The sequence below is a fragment of the Carcharhinus amblyrhynchos genome, chromosome 2, assembly GCF_965287045.1.
Source record: "Carcharhinus amblyrhynchos chromosome 2, sCarAmb.v2.hapA, whole genome shotgun sequence".
Classification (NCBI taxonomy): domain Eukaryota; kingdom Metazoa; phylum Chordata; class Chondrichthyes; order Carcharhiniformes; family Carcharhinidae; genus Carcharhinus; species Carcharhinus amblyrhynchos.
Window position 1 is genome coordinate 10,569,972 of NC_137325.1, and position 19,794 is coordinate 10,589,765.

The 19,794-nt window shown below is 45.9% G+C and overlaps 1 protein-coding gene across 1 annotated transcript in view; it reads left to right on the forward strand.

Annotated features, from left to right (window-relative positions):
- LOC145352263 (coagulation factor XIII A chain-like) overlaps positions 1–19,794 on the forward strand; it is a 106,163-nt gene that overhangs the window by 66,024 nt on the left and 20,345 nt on the right. Inside the window, exons 6-10 of the mRNA XM_080202007.1 lie at positions 80–187; positions 6,564–6,738; positions 7,359–7,497; positions 14,722–14,825; positions 16,819–16,907. Coding sequence (XP_080058133.1) covers positions 80–187; positions 6,564–6,738; positions 7,359–7,497; positions 14,722–14,825; positions 16,819–16,907 — 615 coding nt within the window. The remainder of the gene's footprint in view (positions 1–79; positions 188–6,563; positions 6,739–7,358; positions 7,498–14,721; positions 14,826–16,818; positions 16,908–19,794) is intronic.

Sequence of the window (19,794 nt, forward strand, 5' to 3'; positions counted from 1 at the left end):
GCAATGATGCTATTATGCGGGCATGAATGATTGCATCTTCGTTTTCTAATCATCTGTTTACCCCTTTCACTTCATCCAGTTCGAAAGAGGAATATTGGAGTCATGTATTTACATCCTGGACAGAGCACGGATGCCTTTGCAAACCAGGGGGTGTCCAGTTAAAGTCTCGCGAGTTGCATCTGCAATGGTGAGTGGGCAGAACTGCAGGATCATGGTCCCAATACTGTGGAGTAATGTTGGGAGTTTTTAGAAACAATGGCCCCCATTCTCCCATCGCAACCCACAACTTTTCTGGCAGGTCGGGGTGGGAGGTGAGTGTCTGCGGCCTTGTTCCGGGATTTGCACATGCACCAGGAACGCATGCACATCTCCCAGAGCTAGAGAACAGTCGCAGGGCAGGCCACACTGGAAACAGGCGGGAAGGCAGGTAAGTCAGTTGAATCTGTTCTTAATATATACTTTAAGTGTCTTTTAAATGTAATTATCGGGAACTTTTGAGTCATAGAAACATAGAAAAACGACAGCACAATACAGGCCCTTCGGCCCACAAAGTTGTGCCGAACATGTCCCTACCTTAGAGATTACTAGGCTCACCTATAACCCTCTATCTTACTAAGCTTCATGTAGTTATCTAAAAGTCTCTTAAAAGACCCTATTGAAACCACCTCCACCACCGTTGCCGGCAGCCCAGTCCACGCACCCACCCTTGAGTCCTGATTGAATCCCCCAACCCGCCAGGAGTACTTCATTCCAGTGGGGTTTAGACTAGCTCCCCACATTTGGGGAACTAGTGGGAGACCCTGCTGGAATGAAGGGGGGGCATATGGGGCCCCAACCCCAGGGGGTTGGGTGATGGGGGCTGGTGCCCTCTGGACATGGGCACCCTGGCAATGCCAGCCTGTGCCCCCTGGCACTGCCCAAGGGGCAAAGTGCCCATGCCTAGGGGCAACCTTGGCACTGCCCACCAGGTATCGGGGCAGGGCTTATTGTGGGCAGGGCCTAGAGGTGATCAGTGGGGGTGGGGGGGGTCCCATTGCCATTGTGCATGGGGATCGGCCTGGGATGGAGGTGGGGGGCATTGATTGGGGCGGCGGGTTGCGAAGGGTGGGGTGGTCTGCCAGGAGATCCTGCCTCCTTGGGGGAAGAGTCTGACCCCAGGGGAGGTCAGCGGGGGAGGGGGTTCTGCTGAGCTGAGGGGGTTGGGAGATCGCCACTGATGAGGGGGGTGAGCCGGACATCGGGGCTCTCCGGGGGAGGGGGGTGTTAGGGCTGGCTGGGAATTGCTGTGGGGATGGCAGTCGGGCTTTGGGGAGGGGCTGGATGGGAAGCATTGCGGGGGGGGTCCCGGGCTGGCCAGCAAATGGGGAGTCTGTCAGATCAGGACCAGAGTTCCAGAACTGTCAGACTCTGACACGAATATTCCCCGCCCTCCTGGTCACGACTGGGACCTCTGCAGTACACAGACTGCGGAGATTGAGGTGAGAAGCTGAACTGACAGAACAGTCGGGACCTTGAACAGTTTTCCTGCCAATTCAGCACTTTTGGGAGAATTCCAGCCGGGGTTTCATTGCAGCTCTGAGGGTATGCGGCAACCCGGAAGGACATGTGAACGGGATTAGATAAAGAGGAATGGGGGGCGGTTTGTGCAGGGAATAAACATTAGTGTAGGTCAACTGGCCTATTTCTGTGTGGTTAATGCCAGGTAAGTGTTGGTTTTCAAATGAAATACTAAGCTAAGGCTAGTCCACCCTCTCTGATATCTGTGAACAATCCCACGGCGCTAATTTCAGGAGAGGTTTGGGTGTTCTCCCAACCTTCTGAACAAAATTTATCTACCAATCCCCAGTAGGGTTAAAGCAATATCCCGTTGATATTTGTGGGAGCTTGTTGACTACAAATCTGCTGCTGCTTTTTTCATTACGACAGTAGCTACATTTAATTGGCTGTAAAACCATCTGGGACACCCTTCAGCGATGTAAGGCACCACCTAGATGCAAGTTCTCCGCTTCCCTAACTCCAATATTTTTGAGAAAGCTCAGTAGGATTTCCACACGGCACCGAATGCTGGAATAAGGAGGAATTCTGACCATATCGAAAGAAGGAAGAAGGTGCATTTACGCAGGATTTTTCATCTCCTTGGGAAGCTACGAAACACTTTACTGCTAATGTGATGCTTTGAATTGTACAATGGAAACTTCAGCTCCAGCAGGAGTGTAAGACATGCAGTCCTGGATCAGCCGCACCCTTACAAGACCTCCCTCCATCTGATTTTTCTATCTAATGAAGTTGGTGCAAAGGGAAACTCAAGCTGTATAACAGGTGGCAGATCCACTGTAGTGGATCCACTAGGGATGGCACTGCTGACACTCAGCGCTAGGGACCCAGGTTTGATTCCTGGCTCGGGTCACTGTCTGTACGGAGTTTGCACGTTCTCCCCCATGTCTGTGTGAGTTTCATTCGGGCACTCCAGTTTCCTCCCACAGTCCAGCCCCTTACTGTCCAAAGAAGTTCAGGTTAGGTTGATTGGCTACACTAAATTTCCTCTTAGTGTCGGGGGATTAGCAAGGTAAATATGTGGGGTTACAGGGATAGGACCTAGGTGGGATAGTTGTCAGTGTGGGTTTGATGGGCCAAATGGCCTCCTTCCACAGGGCTGAAATGGTTGCTACGAGAGGACACAGGTTTAAGGTGCTGGAGAGTAGGTACAAAGGAGACGTCAGGGGTAAGCTTTTCACTCAGAGGGTGGTGGGTGAGTGGAATCGGCTGCCGTCGGTGGTGGTGGAGGCGAACTTGTTGGGGTCTTTTAAGAGACTTCTGGATGAGTACATGGGATTTAATGGAATGAGGGTTATAGATAGGCCTGGTAGGTAGGGATATGATCAGTGCAACTTGTGGGCTGAAGGGCCTGTTTGTGCTGTGGCATTCTATGTTCTATGTTCTACGTACACTGTAGGAATTCTATGATTCTACTGCTTCTCCTCTTTCTGGGCCCCTTATTCCCTCCCTTAACCTCAATCATGTGTGACATATATATTGCACCCTCCTCTTTGTGGCCCTGGGGAGAGTGGTTAGCTCAGTGGGTTAAACAGGTAGTGTGTGGTTTAGAATAATACCAGCCAGAGCAGTGTTCGATCCCTGCTGTGTGATGTAGTCTTGGGACCTGCCTCATTGCCCTGTAATGAGTTTATAGTTCAGTGACCCTCGGATAATAAAGGATGCTTTCTGGAGGACAAGGAGACAACGAAAGGTGGAATTTAGTCCGGAATTCTCTAACTTCTGGATTAAAGATTCTCCGGTCCTGCTGCAGTGAATGGAGATTTGGCCGATGGCCAGATTCTCTATTTTCACTGCGGTGGCAGGAGTGCGAGATTGGAGAACTCCAGCCATAATATCCCCCCCCGAGATGAACTTGGATGCAAGGGGAGGGAAATTTAATTTGGGAAGGAGAAGGGATTCTTAGACCTGTCTAAGCAACATCTATCTCTCCTAAATAGTATGATCAGCAGAGAGGCTGTCACTATTACCAAAATAGGTCCATTGGACTGGATCCCAGCAAGGACAATCTAGAGACTCCTAGTGGTCCTGGTGTGGAGAGCCCAAAACCTGTTGGAAAATCCAGTGCACAGTTTCTATCCATGAAATTTATCCCATCTATTTTGGATTGTTTTTGAACTACTAAAGCCTATAAAACCGCACACAATGTTCCAATTTTGATACAATTTTGGCATGAGAAAGATTGTTGGGGAGAAAGAGGACGCACAAGGGGGATTTGCAGCCATGGGGAAGACAGGGAATTAAACACTCGGGAGCAGTTCCATTTATTTTCTGTTCATAAAAACCTCTCTCAAAAGTGTAGCGCGGTGCCCCCTAAAACAAATGCTGGCTTTGAAGTGAAAGCACTTTGCACAGATCTCATTTGCAAGCGGCTCTTTCTTCAGTGAATCATTGTCAAGAACCAGCACCGCACTTTGACAGTGGAAACTGACTGATCTCCCAGAGATAAAACAGCAAACGTAAATGCTGGGTGAGATCAGTGGGAAAGAAAATATAAAGGGGATGGAGGGTAAAATCTCATTGACTGAATCATTCTCTGCGGCTGACATGTTTCAGCAGAATTGTCGGAGAACTGAAGGAGATCCTGGTGTTACATAACCACTCGACTTAGCTCATCTTCTCATCAACATTAGTGACGTCAGGCACTCTGCTCCTCAATATAGATTTCTCAAGCAGAAGCTAATATTTAATGTATTAAGAAACACTCTTCTGTCAAATATACGTACATGGTTGTGAAGCTTTTTCTCATCTCATGGGAAAACATTCATGGCTGAGAGAAACTCCTTTGTACCACATACCAGAAAGTGAACCTTGCACCGGTGATTAATAACAGTGACAGTGCGGATGGAGCTATGATAAATTTGCAACTTTCAAACTGTTGCCTTGGACCTCACCGTCTCCCCATTTGTACTTGAGTTTATTCTGAGAGTTTTTAAGTCAACCCTTCAATTGATGTGGGCGGCACGGCGACACACAGTGGTTAGCACTGCTGCCTCCTGGCTTAGGTCAGTTAGGTCTGTGTGGAGTTTACACATTCTCCCCATGTCCGGATGAAAGCAAATTACTGCGGATGCTGGAATCTGAAACCAAAAGAGAAAGTGCTGGAAAATCTCAGCAGGTCTGGCAACATCTGTAGGGAGAGAAAAGAGCTGACGTTTCGAGTCCAAATGACAAAACGGACAAAGCTTTAACAAAAGGTCATCTGGACTCGAAACATCAGCTCTTTTCTCTCGTTATAGATGCTGCCAAACCTGCTGAGATTTTCCAGCATTTTCTCTTTTGGCTGCCTTTACTTGCGTGGGTTTCCTCTGGGTGCTCTGGTTTCCTCCCACAGTCCAAAGCTGTAGGAGGTTAGGTGGATTAGACATGCTGAACTGCCCCTCAGTGTCAGGAGGACTAGCTAGGGTAGATGCATGGGGTTGTGGGGATGGGGCTTGGGTGGAATTGTGGTTGATGCAGGTTCAATGAGCCAAGTAGCCTTCTTCTGCATTGTAGGATTCTATGATGAGGGAAGTAATCTAGATTGTCGGTAGACTTTTAGATTGAAGGTTCCTTTACATTTAAATCATTCATCATGTCAAATGTGTTTCCTGAACACACCCAGTTTGACGATTAGCTGTTCTATATATGGGACGGATGACTGATCCAAATTTTACACTGCCTAAAGGAATTTCCATCTGTAGAAATTCCCAGGATTCTCCATTATCTATCGACTATTTTTCTTCGATGTGGCTTATTGACTCACCTAGCGGAATTGTGGAATTTGTGTAGACTTGGGAATTGGGCAGGCAGGTGGCAGGTGAAGTTAAATGGAGCAAAGTGCAAAGTGCAGGCAAAAAATTCAGGAAGGGAGAATTACCTAAAAATGGAAAGGAAATCCTGTGGATTGAATCGAGAGAGAGCTGAGGGATCCGTCTCGTCAGTAAGCTGCAACTATCACATTAACGGCTGGCAACAGTGAGCAAAAAGCTTGCCAAAATGTTGCCACATATTAAAATATTCAATATTGAGTCAAGCTAGTGAGATCATTCTTCCACTTTATAAATCACGGCACTTAGACTACAGAAAGAAAATTGTGGCTTTTAATAGGATACCAAAGACAGACTGATCGAGGGGATGGAGGGATTGGATTAAGAGGTGCAAAATTGGGCAAGTTCTCACTGCAAAAGGGAACATAGAATCCTACAGTGCAGAAGGAGGCCATTCGACCCATCAAGCCCATGCCAACCACAGTCCCAATCCCCATAACCCCATGCATTTGCCAGAGCCAGCTCCCTTAACACCAAGGAACAATCTAGCACAGCCGACCCTCACATCTTTGGATTGTGGGAGGAAACCGGAGCACCCGGAGGAAACCCATGCAGACACAGTGAATCAAACTCCACACAGACAGTGACCCAAGTCGGGAATCAAACCTGGGTCCCCGGAGCTGTGAGGCGACAGTGCTAACCACTGTGCCACTGTGAAGCCCATGATTGCAGTTCTTAGGGTTCTAGACGGCTGAATAATGCAGATCAGATTTAGCTGGCAGAGTGGTGAACAGCACATCAGGAGCAGTGCAGAGCTATGGCAGAAAGCTGGTGCACTCACCTCGAAGTTTCCTGTGAACTGAGTACTGCCTTGTGCGCGGGTTTCGGGCTGATGTAATTTCACGCGGGCGTGGCGCAAGATTGAAAGGCCGGATGGGATGTCAGTGGGCAGCTGTTTCAATGAGAGTTCGTACAGTGCAAACGGCATCCATGTCACTGGTTGGCGGGAAGACTGATCCGCCACCATTAACCCGCCACTCACGGAATTGCGACGCAAATTTACCCCAATGGGCTTCTGCCATTTTCAGATTCTCTGTTCCTGCCTGACACCAAACCTGGTGTGGCTGGGGGAGATCTGCCTTTTGAGAGAACAGCTCGCCATCCCGTTACCAGGATATCAACCAAGTTGCTTTGAAACTCTTTCCGAATGATATCTGTAATTTAACTAAAATGTGGCATGAAATCTCCTCCAACCCTCAGATTAATGCTAAAGATGATGGTGGTGTTCTTGTTGGATGTTGGGATGGTCAGTACAGCGATGGAGTTGCCCCCACGGCCTGGAATAGCAGCGTCGAAATCTTACTGCTGTATTCCGAGACTCACCTGCCGGTTTGTTACGGACAGTGCTGGGTCTTTGCTGCAGTATTCAACACAGGTAAGAACTTTTATCTCCAGCATTGCCTGACATGTATGTTGAGGCCAGCATGTAATCACGCCTACATATATGTTTGATACAGCACAGATGCACAGCCAAAGACCAACATTTCTTACACACACACACACACATGCAGTTACACACGTCACAACCGCTCACTCACTTACATACACAGTGGCGCAGATACACCCAGTTTTACACGCTCCCCAGTGTCAAGCACTCAGCCACACATACACCCCTCAGTCACACAGACACACATGAGGCACAAACACAATTAAACGTGGCGAGTTAAACTTTATTTTAAAACACTCCCGTGGTAGTGTGGCCCCTTTAAGGGGGTCTTCCCTGAGGGTCATGTGATTGGGCCAGACCCTATGGAGAGCCAGCGGGGGAAGCTGAGCCAATTGGGAGAGAGGGTGTGGGTCCAGAGCTGGGAAGGAACCTCAGTTGGAGTTGGGGAGCGGAGAGTGTAGCTGTGTCTTTAGTTCTGCCTGATTGGTGTTTGTATGTCCATATTTACACTGTTGGTAATAAACCCTTCTTAACTTGAAGTCATGACAAGTTGTCCTTACCACACTACAGGACAATTGAACATGTTGTATTATTGTAATTCTGACCAGTTCTTCGCTGTTTGGGGATACCAGCGAGAGTGGTAACAAACTTCTCCTCCGCTCATGACAACAACGCTAACTTAACCACCGACATCATTCTGGATGAAAATGGGAAGAAAGACACAAATTTGACCAAGGATTCAATCTGGTGAGAACAGTCAATGGCATTATTTAAAAATAAGATGGGTAGCATGGTGGCACAAGTGGGTGGCATGGTGGTATAGTGGTTAGCACTGCTGCTGCATAGGGTTCAATTCTGGCCTCGGGTCACTCTCTGTTGGAGTTTGCACATTCTCCCTGTGTCTGTGTGGGTTTTCTCTGGGTGCTCTGGTTTCCTCCCATGATCCAAAGATGTGAGGGTTAGGTTTATCCCTAGTGTCAAGGGAGTAACAAGCTAAATACGTGGGAATACAGGAATAGGGTCTGGATGGGATTGTGGTTGGTGCAGACTCGATGGGCTGAATGGCCTCCTGCAGTATAGGGATTCTATGATTCTAAGATAAAATAGATTACATTTAAGATGAGTTTCTGTTTGTTATATAATACATTGTCTGCTTTTTCTATCAGAGAAAGACCATTTGACTCAAAAAACAGCTGTTTCTTAGCTTGTTTGATCTCAATCCCACCACAGTTACACATCCCCTGCTGTTGGTGATATGCTTTATCTTCCAGAAACTAATTAAATCAAATGACTTTTTTTTTAAAGTCCAACATTTCAACTGATATGCTTCAGGGACCAGACTTATATGCATCAAGTGCTGCAGTTTTACCTATCTCAAAACCTAAGGGTGGCACAGTGATTAGCACTGCTGCCTCACAGCACCAGGGACCTCAGTTTGATTCCCAGCTTGGGTCACTTTGTGTGGAGTTTGCACATTCTCCCTGTGTCTGTGTGGTTTTCCTCTGGTTTCCTCCCACAGTCCAAAGATGGGCAGGTTAGGTTGATTGGCCATGCTAAATTGTCCCTTAGTTTCCTGAGATGTGCATATTAGAGGGATTAGCAAGGTAAATATGTGGGTTTGTGGGGATAGGGCCTGGGTGGGATTGTTATTGGTGCAAACTCAATGGGCTGAATGGCCTCCTTCTGCACTGTAGTGTTTCTATGTTTTCCAAAAAGCTGGAATGCACATCTATAGCCTTCCTGACCAAAACACTTTGGAGCATGAGGGCCTGTGTGTCCTTTGGCCACTTTAGTTTTGTAGCCACCTTTTCATATATCTCAACTTCATTCTCAATGAATTTAGGCAATTGATGAAGACTTTTTGTCATACCAAAGCTCAGAGCAGGATTCAATTCCTCATTTGAACTGCTACTCTCTCTGTCACTCTGCAACTAAAGCTTTTCTCTATCCAGTTCATACTGTCTGATTGGTTTTTCCCTTCGAAACTCATGTTTTGCGTTTCCATTTCTTTCGCTTTTTTTTTGCTTTTTCAAGTTCAAAGTTTTTCATTTCTCCTACACTAATCCTTTGAGTCTAACAGTCAACTCTCTGACCTTAGTTAGCCTATACCAATCTGCTCAAGTTGTGTTCCGGTGATCATTACCTTTGCGGTTCTGCCTTCTAATTTTACTCTTCCCTGCTCATAGTCCTTCAGCACAATCCTTTTCCTTATCCTAGCTATGTCTTTGGTACCCACTTAAGAACATAAGAACATAAGAAATAGGAGCAGGAGTAGGCCATCTAGCCCTTCAAGCCTGCCCCGCCATTCAATAAGATCATGGCTGATCTGTCGCTGCTCAGTTCCACTTTCCCGCCCTCTCCCCATAACCCTTAATCCCCTCTCTTATCAAAAACCCATCAACCCACGTCTTAAAAATATTTAGCGAGGCAGCCTCCACTACTTCAACGGGCAGAGAATTCCAGAGATTCACCACCCTTTGAGTGAAGAAGTTCCTCCTCAACTCCGTTCTAAACCGCCCCCCTTTTATCTTGAGGCTGTGCCCCCTAGTCCTACTGTCTTTTTTGAGCGGGAAGAGTCTTTCCACCCCTATCCTATCCATCCCATTCATCACCTTATACGTCTCAATGAGATCTCCCCTCATTCTTCTAAACTCTAACGAGTACAAGCCCAGTTTATTCAGCCTCTCCTCATAGCTCAACCCCCTCAACTCCGGTATCAGCCTAGTAAACCTCCTCTGCACTCCCTCCAAGGCCAAAATATCTTTGCGCAGGTGCGGCGCCCAAAACTGCACACAGTACTCCATCTGCGGCTTCACCAATGCCCTATACAGCTGCAGCAAGACCTCCCTACTTTTATATTCAATCCCCCTCGCTATGAAGGATCATGACAACTTGGATCATGACAACAGGAACCATCCCCTCCCACTCCAGGCCCTCTCCAGCCCAAAGGAGATCTCCTTTATCCTCACACTGGGCAAGCAACACAACTGTTGGGACTCCTGCTCTCAGCTACAGAGAACAGTATCTACCCTGCTAACTATACTCTCCCTACTACTAATATGTTCCTGGACCATAAGAAATAGGAACATGACAGGCCATTCAGCCCCTTGAACCAGCTCCATCATTCAATAGGGTCTTGGCTGATCTGACATTCTTCACATCCACTCTCCTGCCCTTTCCGCGTAACCCTTGATTCCCTTGCTGATCAAGAATCGATCTATCTCAACCTTAAACGTACTCAAGGACTCTGCCCCCCATAGCTGTCTGTGGCAAAGAGTTCCAAAGACTCATAACCCTCTGAGAAGAAGTTTGTCCTCAAGCTTAAATTGGCACCTCTTTATTCTGAGACTCAGCCCTCTGGTCCTAGACTATCGCATGACTCCCATTCTTCTAAATTCCAACGAGTAGAGTCCCGACCTGTTTCACCTTTCCTCATATGACAATGCTTCCATATCAGGGATCATGCCTGTGAACCTTCTCTGAACTACCTCCAATGAAATAATATTGTTCCTTAAATAAGCGGACCAAAACCACTCCCAGCACTCCAGATGTGGTCTCACGAGTACCTTGTACAGCTGCAGCAAGACTTCTCTTACACTCCAACCCACTTGAGATAAGGGCCAACATTCCATTGGCCTCCCTGATTACCTGCTGTGTTTTGTGCACAAGTGCTCCCAAGTCTCTTGTGTTGCAGCTTTCTGCAGTTTTTTTTTCCATTTAAATAATACTCTGTTCTTTTTTTCTCCCTTCCAAAGTGAACAGCTTCACATTTTCCCACGTTATACTCCATTTGCTAACCTTTTCCCCCATTTACTGAATCTATCAATATCTCTTTGTAAACTGTTTGTATTCCTCTCGCAACTTGTCTTTCCAACCACTTTTCCTTTTCACTTTCTCCACCTTGAATGAGTCACTGAATCATGTAGTCAAATTACTCATCCTCCCTGCAGTTCCTGCTCTCATTCATGCAAGCAGGAAGAACATAGGAACCTAGGAACACAGGAATTAGGAGCAGAAGTTGGCAAATTCAGCCCTTTGAGCCTGTCCTGCCATTCAATCAGATCATGGCTGATCTCTTCCTAGTCTCAAATCCACCTCTTCACCTGTTCTCCATCTCCCTTCTTTCCTTTTTTTTTGTTAGAAATATGTCTGCTTTCCTGTTGTAACCATTCAATGATACAGACTCCACTGCGCTATGGGGCAACGAGTTCCACAAATTCACCACCTTGTGCGAGAAATAGTTCCTCCTCATCTCAGTTTAAAATCTATCGCCTCTCAGCCTATACCCTGTGACCTCTTGTTCTAAATTGCCCCATAAGGGGAAACATTTGGTCTACATTTACTTTATCAATCCCGTTTTAAACTTTTATATACTTTGATCAGATCCCCTCTCACCCTTCTAAAACTCCAACAAGTACAAGCCCTAACTGTTTAATTTCTCCTTGTATGTCAACCCCCTCACCATGGGGTGGCATGGCAGCACAGTGGTTAGCACTGCTGCCTCACGGCACCAGGGACCCAGGTTCGATTCATGGCTTGGGTGATTATCTCTGCGGAGTCTGCATGTTCTCCTTGTGTCTGCGTGGGTTTCCTCCGGGTGCTCCAGTTTCCTCCCACAGTCCGAAGGACATGTTGGCTAGGTGCATTGGCCATGCTAAATTCCCCCTCAGTGTACCTGAACATGTGCCAGAGTGTGGTGACTAGGGGATTTTCATAGTAACTTCATTGCAGTGTTAATGTAAGCCTACTTGAGACACTAACAAAAATGAACTAAACTAAATGTGCTAGTCAGACAGGTGAAAGGGCTGAGGTTCTTTCATCTCTACCTTCTGGATTCCCGCACATGCCTCACTTCTAGTTACATCCTCCTGTTCCTGATCGTGGACTAAATCTGAAGTGCCTAACTTAAGGGGTGCCACTATCTCCTGGGACAAAGTATCCAGGTATTCTTCTCCCTCTTTGATACATCATCATCTCTGAAAGTCAGACTCCAGCTCACCAACTCTGAGCCAAAGATAATCGAGATGCGGCAACTTACTGTACATGTGGTCTTTGTGGATCACACTGGTGTCTGGCAGCTCCCACAAGCTACAGCTGCAACACATCACCTACTCCATTGCAATACAATGCCAGTTAAATACACTTCCTTCAAAAAATGATAATTTGGTTTAGAGTGCAATGCATGAGTAATTTGGGACTTAACATCTAGAAAGTTTAACATGCTTAGCCAGTATAGGTGCTCCAATATGGTAGAATTTTAGCTGGCAAGAGGCGGCGAGTGTGGGTTTATATTCCTGAAAAGCGGGTTGGGTCGGGATCCCGACATGACCTGGGTGGGTTTGTGGGTCAGGGAGGAACTCTGATGCAGCTTTCAGCAAAGTAATTATAATTTGGAAAACAGTGAGATAACTTTGAACTTGTCCTTTAATCCATTGTACATTATCACACTCAGCATTTGAAATGTGTATAGAATTAGTTGTATATAGTTTTAAATAATTGAATCTTAATCAATTTGGGCCAATCTGACAAATGGCAGATGGAGTTCAATTCAGATAAATGCGAGGTGATGCATTTTGGTAGATTGAACCAGGTCAGAACTTATTCAGTTAATAATAGGGTGTAGGGGAGATTTATAGAACAGAGATATATGGGTACAGGTTCATAGCTCACTGAAAGGGAGTCACAGGGTGGTGAAGAAGACATTTGGCATGCTTGGTTTCATTGGTCAGAACATTGAATACAGTTGGGATGTTTTGTTGAAGTTGTACAAGACATTGGTAAGGCCACACTTGTGCACAGTTCTGGTCACCCTATTATAGAAAGGATATTATTAAACTAGAAAGAATGCAGAAAAGATTTACTAGGATGATACCAGAATTTGATGATTTGAGTTAAAAGGAGAGGCTAGGACTTTTTTCCCTGGAGCATAGAAGATTTAAGGATAATCTTATAAAGGTCTATAGAATAATGAGGGGCATAGATCAGCTAGATAGTCAACATCTTTTCCCAAAGTAGGGGAGTGTAAAACTAAAGGGCATAGGTTTAAGTTGAGAGGGCAGAGATACAAAGGGTCCAGAGGGACACTTTTTTACACAGAGGATGGTGAGTGTCTGGAACAAGTTGCCAGATGTAGTGATGGAGGCAGGTCCAATTTTTTCTGTTAAAAAGCATTCAGACAGTTACACGGATAAGGTGGGTCTAAAGGGATTTTGGCCGAGCATGGGCAATTGGGACTAGCTTAGTGGTAACAAAAAAACAAGGGGGCAGTAAACTTCTTTGGCTCTATGGACCTAATTTTACCATCAAGACGTGCCCATTTTTGGGCACAAAAACTTGGTAAAGTTGGGCATGAGGTGGGTAGTGTGATCTGCGCCCGCCTCTGCAAAGGTTCTCCCTTTACCAAGGGCTGAAAATGGCTGCTGTTAGGACCGCAGCCAAAATGGGTGCAATGTCAATTTAAATGCATTTGCATGCATTTAAATTGACTTAATGGGCTGGACGCCCAAACTTATCGGCACTTTCTCCTTTACCACCATGTTCACCTGTCCAGATTTGATGCGAAACAGACATGGTCCACAAAGGTCTGCTTCGGGCGCTCCAGCCTCTGAGGAGGTAAGGTCAGAGCTTCCAGGGGCTTTCTGACTCGGATTGTTAGTGGGGAAAGGGAAGTGGGTCAGATGGCTCTCTGGTTGGTGGGGATGTGGGGGGGGCGGGGGGGGGGTGGAAAGAGGGGTCTGCTACCACTCTGTGTGTGATTGATGGGGAGGAATCATAGAACCCTGCAGTGAAAAAAGAGGCTCTTCGGCCCATCAAGTCTGCACCGAACACAATCCTACCCAGGCCCTACCCCCATATCCCTACATACTATATCCACTAATCCACGCATCCCTGGACACTAAGGGGCAATTTCTTAGCATGGCCAATCAAATTAACCCACACATCTTTAGACTGTGGGAGGAAACTGGAGTACCCGGAGGAAACCCATGCAGACATGAGGAGAATGTGCAAACTCCACACAGACAGTGACCCGAGCTGGGAATCGAACCCAGGACCCTGGAGCTGTGAGGCAGCAGTACTAACCACTGTGCTGCCATGCCACAGGGAGCTGTGATTGGTCTGGGTAGCAAACCGTTGAGGGGATAAGGGGGTCAGTTATGTTGTGGAGATGGGGCAATGTCTGTGGAGGTCGGGGGGAGGCATTATCCGGCATGGAGCGAGCTGGCAGGGAAGCAATTTTCTATTTTTTTTACTGCACGTGCACAGTTGGAGGCTCCGATAGGAGCTGCAGGGTTTTGGGCACATCAAGCCTTGCCCACAGGCTTGTGCAGCGCAATTTGGAATCGCTGATATTTTTTCAGGCAGAGTGCGTATGGGGACACTTGAGAACGGGTCTAAAACCCGGACCTGAAACACTCCCAGATTCAGCACTTGGAATCAAAATGGTTAAATAGGGCCCAATGATTCTATGAATGCGTGAATATACTTTGATTGTTAAGGAGCAGTCTTCGTGTTCAGAGATTGACTGTGACTGCGGTTTGGTATTTGTGAAATGGTCATACAGCCAAGACCCAGACCAAATTTGTCTGAACCAGAATAAATCTATATTGTTCCAAGCTATGTGTAGCATTTGGATTTGGCTGTTGGAATTGAAAATAAATGTTTCAGTTCTCATGTTGGCGAGCTGCCTATGAATTCTCAAAGCGAAATGGCACTATTTGTACTTTGCAGTTTGTGACAAAACAAAAAGTAATTTCTGAACTTTCTGCAGCTCTACCACAAGCAAAGCATTTCCCTGTTTATTGCAGTTTGACAATTCCTTTCACATTGTCTTTCAAAATAACAAGGTGTCAGAAAATGGCTGGAGGAGTAAAAACACTCATATCCAAAAAAAAATTGCCACATTCGGTTTGTCGATCCCTTGTTGCGTTCTTGTCAAGTTTAACCAGTGTCATTGTTTATCACTATAAATAGGAACTATCATTGCTGGAACGAATGTTGGATGTCCAGAAATGACCTTCCACCAGGTTACGATGGTTGGCAAGTTGTAGATGCCACACCTCAGGAAACAAGTGAAGGTGGGTCACTCCAAGGCTTTGTCTCCTGTTATCTTTTTGAAACCAGAGATACCCATTTATCTTTAATGGAATGCATCCCTCAGCATATTCCTTTTGTTTGAGGAGTGCACTGTGTAGGTTATATGGCATTAGGGCTGTACAATATTTATCCATCTTGCCTTCTTATAATCCTTGCATTTATAATGGTAGAATATATTATGTAGCACCCTTTACTCTAATTATGGCTAAAATGAGTAGCGCCACTGAGGCAAGTGGATAAGTGGCTTGGTATAGAGGCTGTGGGTATGGCCCTATGGGTCCTCACACTTGTTGAGGAAACAAACTAATGGTGTTGCTTCTTTTTTGTATTTCTGTTATGTTGGGGACAAAGATGGGAGGATAAGTGGATTTTGGTAAGTTTGGAAAAAGAGGAGAGGAAAAAGAACAGATAGAAGGATGAGCAAAAAGTGATACATATTTATCTAAAATTATTTGCTGTGCCAACTAATGTCAGGTACATTATTTCCTGTATCCACTCTGCCTTTGCAACTGCAAGTCTGAACAACTGGCCCCATTATGTCTCATAGAGTCACGGGACCTGATTTTTACCATCGTGTTGTACCTGCTTTCGGGCAAGGAAACTTAATAAAGTTGGGCATGAAGCGAGTAGCACGCTCTACGCCAGTTCCCCCTTTACCAAGGCCTGAAAATGGCTGCGATTGGGTCTGCGCCCAGAATGGGTGCAATGGCTATTTAAAGCATTTGCATGCATTTAAGTTGCCTTAATGGGCTGCACACCCAACTTAACTGGCACTTCCCCCTTTACCACCACATTCGCCCATCCAGAATCAGTGCAAAATTCCGATTCGGGCGCTCAGTTAATGAGGAGGTGAGTGCTGGGCGTCTGACGGCTCTCTGCTTGAGATGTGTGGTGGGGTAGTCCATTGCCACTCTGCCTGAGATCAGTGGGGATGAAGGGGTGAGGGGCCTGTGATCGGTCTGGGTGTTGGGGGGATAAGGGGGTCAGTAATGTTGTGGAAGTGGGGCAATGTCTGTGGGGGCCAGGGCAAGGCATTATCTGGTCTGGGAGTGATGTGGCAGGGGGGCCACGTTCTTTCATTGTTCTTCTACACACGTGCAGTTGGAAGTGCCAACTGGAACTGCAGGATTTCGGGTGTGTTAAGCCCCACCCATAGGCTTGTGCAGCACGATTCAGAATTGCTGATATTTTTTCAGGCAGTGAGTACGAGGGCGTCTGATAACAGGTCTAAAAGTCAGATCTGAAACACTCCCAGTTTCAAGTCCACCCAGCACTTAGAATCAAAATGGTAAAATAGGTCCCATGGAGTGATTATGGCATAGAAGGAAGCCATTTGGCCCATCGAATTCTGTCGGCTCTTTGTGGAGCTATCCAGTCAGTCCCGTTCTCGTACACTAACCCCAGAGCCCTGCAAGTTTATTTCCTTCAAATACCTGTGCAATTGCTCTTTGGAAGTATTCATTCATTTGCCCACCCTTCCCCCAGGTAGCAAGTTCCAGGTTGTAACCACTTGCTGTATAAAAATATTCATCCTCACATCTTCACAATCCTCACAATATGCAGACCAAAGATGTGCAAGTTACGTGGATTGGCCGTACTAAATTGACGCTAGTGTCAGGGGATTAACAGGGTAATTATTGTGAGTTTACGGGGTTAGGGCCTGGGTGGGATTGTGGTCAGTGCAGACTTGATGGGCTGAATGGCCTCCTTCTACACTGTAGGGATTCTATTTATCCCCCCCTGCATCTCTTGCCCAAAACATTAAATATATAATCCACCTTGTGCCATCAGCGATTGGAAACAACTTTTCTTTCATGCACCTTATCTAAATCTGTCAAAATCTTGTCCTCCTTCGCCAAATCTCCTCTTGACTCATTTGCCCTTAAGTTTAATTTTCATTGTAGTGTGAAGTTTTGGATACATTCTTTCCATTGAGTTAGATGTTATTTTGATCATTCATGTTCTATTCCTTAGGCATGTTTCGATGTGGACCAGCTCCTGTTAATGCCATAAAACACGGGCAGGTTTGCTTTCCATACGATGCTCCCTTCATTTACGCAGAGGTATGTGCAAACCCAAGGACGCACAGCTCTCCTTGAAATTTATATGATCAGGGCTTACCGGTCTAGCCGGAGCCAGCAGAACGGTTTCATTGCTGAAGGTTTTGTTCACAACATGCAGCACAGACAGGGATTCTGTTTCCCATTCACTATGAATGGGAAAGTTTAAGGGAGTTGTGCGGGGGAAGGTTCTCACTCAGTGGGTGCCTGGAACACGCTGACGGAGGAGGTGGTGGAAATAGGCACATTAGCAACATTTAAAAGGCATCTGGATGGATACATGAGTAGGGAGGGAATAGAAGGATACGGACTGAGTAAGCTTCTTCTTTGTTTGGTTAGGGCATCATGATCAGCACAGGGTTGGAGGTCCACAAGACACAGGAGCAGAATTAGGCCACTCAGCCCATCGAGTCTGCTCTGTCATTCAATCATGGTTGATATTTTTCTCATCCCCATCCCCATTCTCCTGCCTTTTCGCCGTAACCCCTGACCCCCTTATAAATCAAGAACCTATCTGTCTCTGTCTTAAAGACACTCAATGGCCTAGGTCCGAAGGGTCTGTTCCCGTGCTGTATTTTTCTTTGTTCTTTGTTGAGATTTAGGCTGGAATCTTCCAGCTCTTCACCCTGATGGGATCTTCTGGCCCTTCCGACAGTGAACCTCAGCCACGGATTTCCAGGTGGCATGGGGTGTAGTTAATGGGAAATCCCATTGAAAGCAGTAGGGCCTGATAATCCCACCGCCAGCAAACAGAGCGCCGCCTCCCACCACAGGGAACATGCTGCAGGAAGGCCGGAGAATCCCCCTCATTCCCTTCCAGGTTAATATTCCCTGTGGTCAAATCAGTGATTTCTAGTCCAGTCACATCACTGCAAAAATGCTTCTGGCTATGATCCTGTTCTCATTAAACTGCTGAACACCCAACTTTACTTCCAGGCTCATGTACTAATGAGATTGCTAACAGTTCTCTTTCCTTTGATATTATCCCCTTTCAGATCTGCTGTTATCACCTCTCCATACCCTCTAAAAAACACACCATTTCTTCCTTGCAAACTACCCTCCTTTCTCCAAAACTCATGTGTGTTTCTGCCTCCCAAATCCATGCCCATCTTTCCTATGACTCATACATACATGTCAACATATGAATTAGGGTCAGGACCATTCAGCCCCTCAGGCCTGCTGCACCATTCAATAAGATCCACACTACCAAAACCCTTCAGGATCTCTGATGTTTCAATCAAGTCACCTCTTATTAACTCCAATGGATACAAGTCTAGCCTGTCCAACCTTTCCTCAAGAGAAGCAGCCCATTCCATGTTTAGGTCTAGTAAACCTTTTCTGAACTGCTAGCGATGAATTTACATCCTTAAAGAAGGAGATCAGTATAGTACAGAGTATTGTTATGGTTCAGGTCGGAAACTCCAAAGAGTTTTATGAAGCCTGCCTGGATCATAAGTTTTGCAATTTGGTGTTGACTAGGAAAAGCATGGTATGTTCCACTTTGGGTATATTTTTTATTGAATTCAAATTCCACCGTCTGCCATGGTGGGATTCGAAACCAAAACCCCAGAACATTAGCTGAGTTTCTGGATTGATAATCAAGCAATAATACCACTAGGTCATCGTCCCCATTTTCTGTACCTTTCCATTCTACAACCCATTCTAATTAACACCTCAAATTTTAGTCAATCGATTTGGAATGTTTGAGACCTTGGCAGATATGGAAATATTAAAACTGGAAGAGGTGCAATTGTTTGCCAAAGAAGATGATCAAATAAAGACTTTGCAAAAATTACTCTGCCACCCACCCGCAGTGGGTTGAATGTGTAACTGGGAAAAGACGCAGCCTTGCACAGTCATCCCAGTATGGTTTCAGCAAAGTTAAAAATAGAAGTTGTTAGAGTGGTAAGGTGCTGAAATTGTTGTCAGTGTAATTGAGCACAGTACAATAAAGCTAACTTTATTTGTTCTTGTAATAAAAAAACTCCTTCCTCCTTTGTGAATGCGCCATGCATCACTTAACCGTGAGTGCTCATGTCTTTATGTTAATCCGTCAATAGCAAACTTATTAGTGCCATAGCATCTCATTAGCTGAAAAAAGTAAAAACCAAAACACTTCCATCTTAATTTTTCTCTCACTTCCTCTGTTGCTCTCTTGAAAGTGTTGTCTCCTCCAGTCTCTGCTTTTTCATGTTCGTTTTCTCACAATACTCTGTCTCATCCTCTGATATTAATTATTTCCTCCTCTTCAGAGTTGTGACCATTATCTTCTCCCCTAATCACTGCGCTCCCCCCCCCCACCCCCCACATCCCCCCCCCATTACTGGTTCTGACTTAGCAACAGTTTGAGTTTCCGGCTAATCTTTCTAACGGTCCCGTGGGATGAGATTGCATACCAAAGCAAAATACTGGGAATCTGAAATAAAAACCAGAAAATGCTGGAAATAGTCAGCAGGACTGGCACTATCTGCAGACAGAGAAAAACAGAGTTAGCATTTCAGGTCAGCAACCTTTCTCCAGAATTGGGAAATGTTAGAAATCTAACAGGGGCAGGGGAGGAAAAAGAAAAAGAGAAACTCTGGGATAGAATGGAAGACTGAAGAGAGTGAATGGTAGGAGAGATCGTGGTGTAAGGCAAAGAGGGAGCTGGTAATGAGACAAGTAAAGAAGGAGACTCTCAAGTTACTAGTACCAGCACGAGAAATGGCAGGTCACGTAGGGTCCATGGGTCCTTTCAATGAAGAAAATGAATCATGGAGTTCCTCTACTGCGTGTTTTTAGTGCTATGCATGTGTGGGTTCAAATTCCATCCTTGTCGCCAATTTTCTTTCTGTAATACCCCAACTAGGTTAGGCGTTGTGTGTTTTAACAGAAAAAGAAAAGGCTTGGT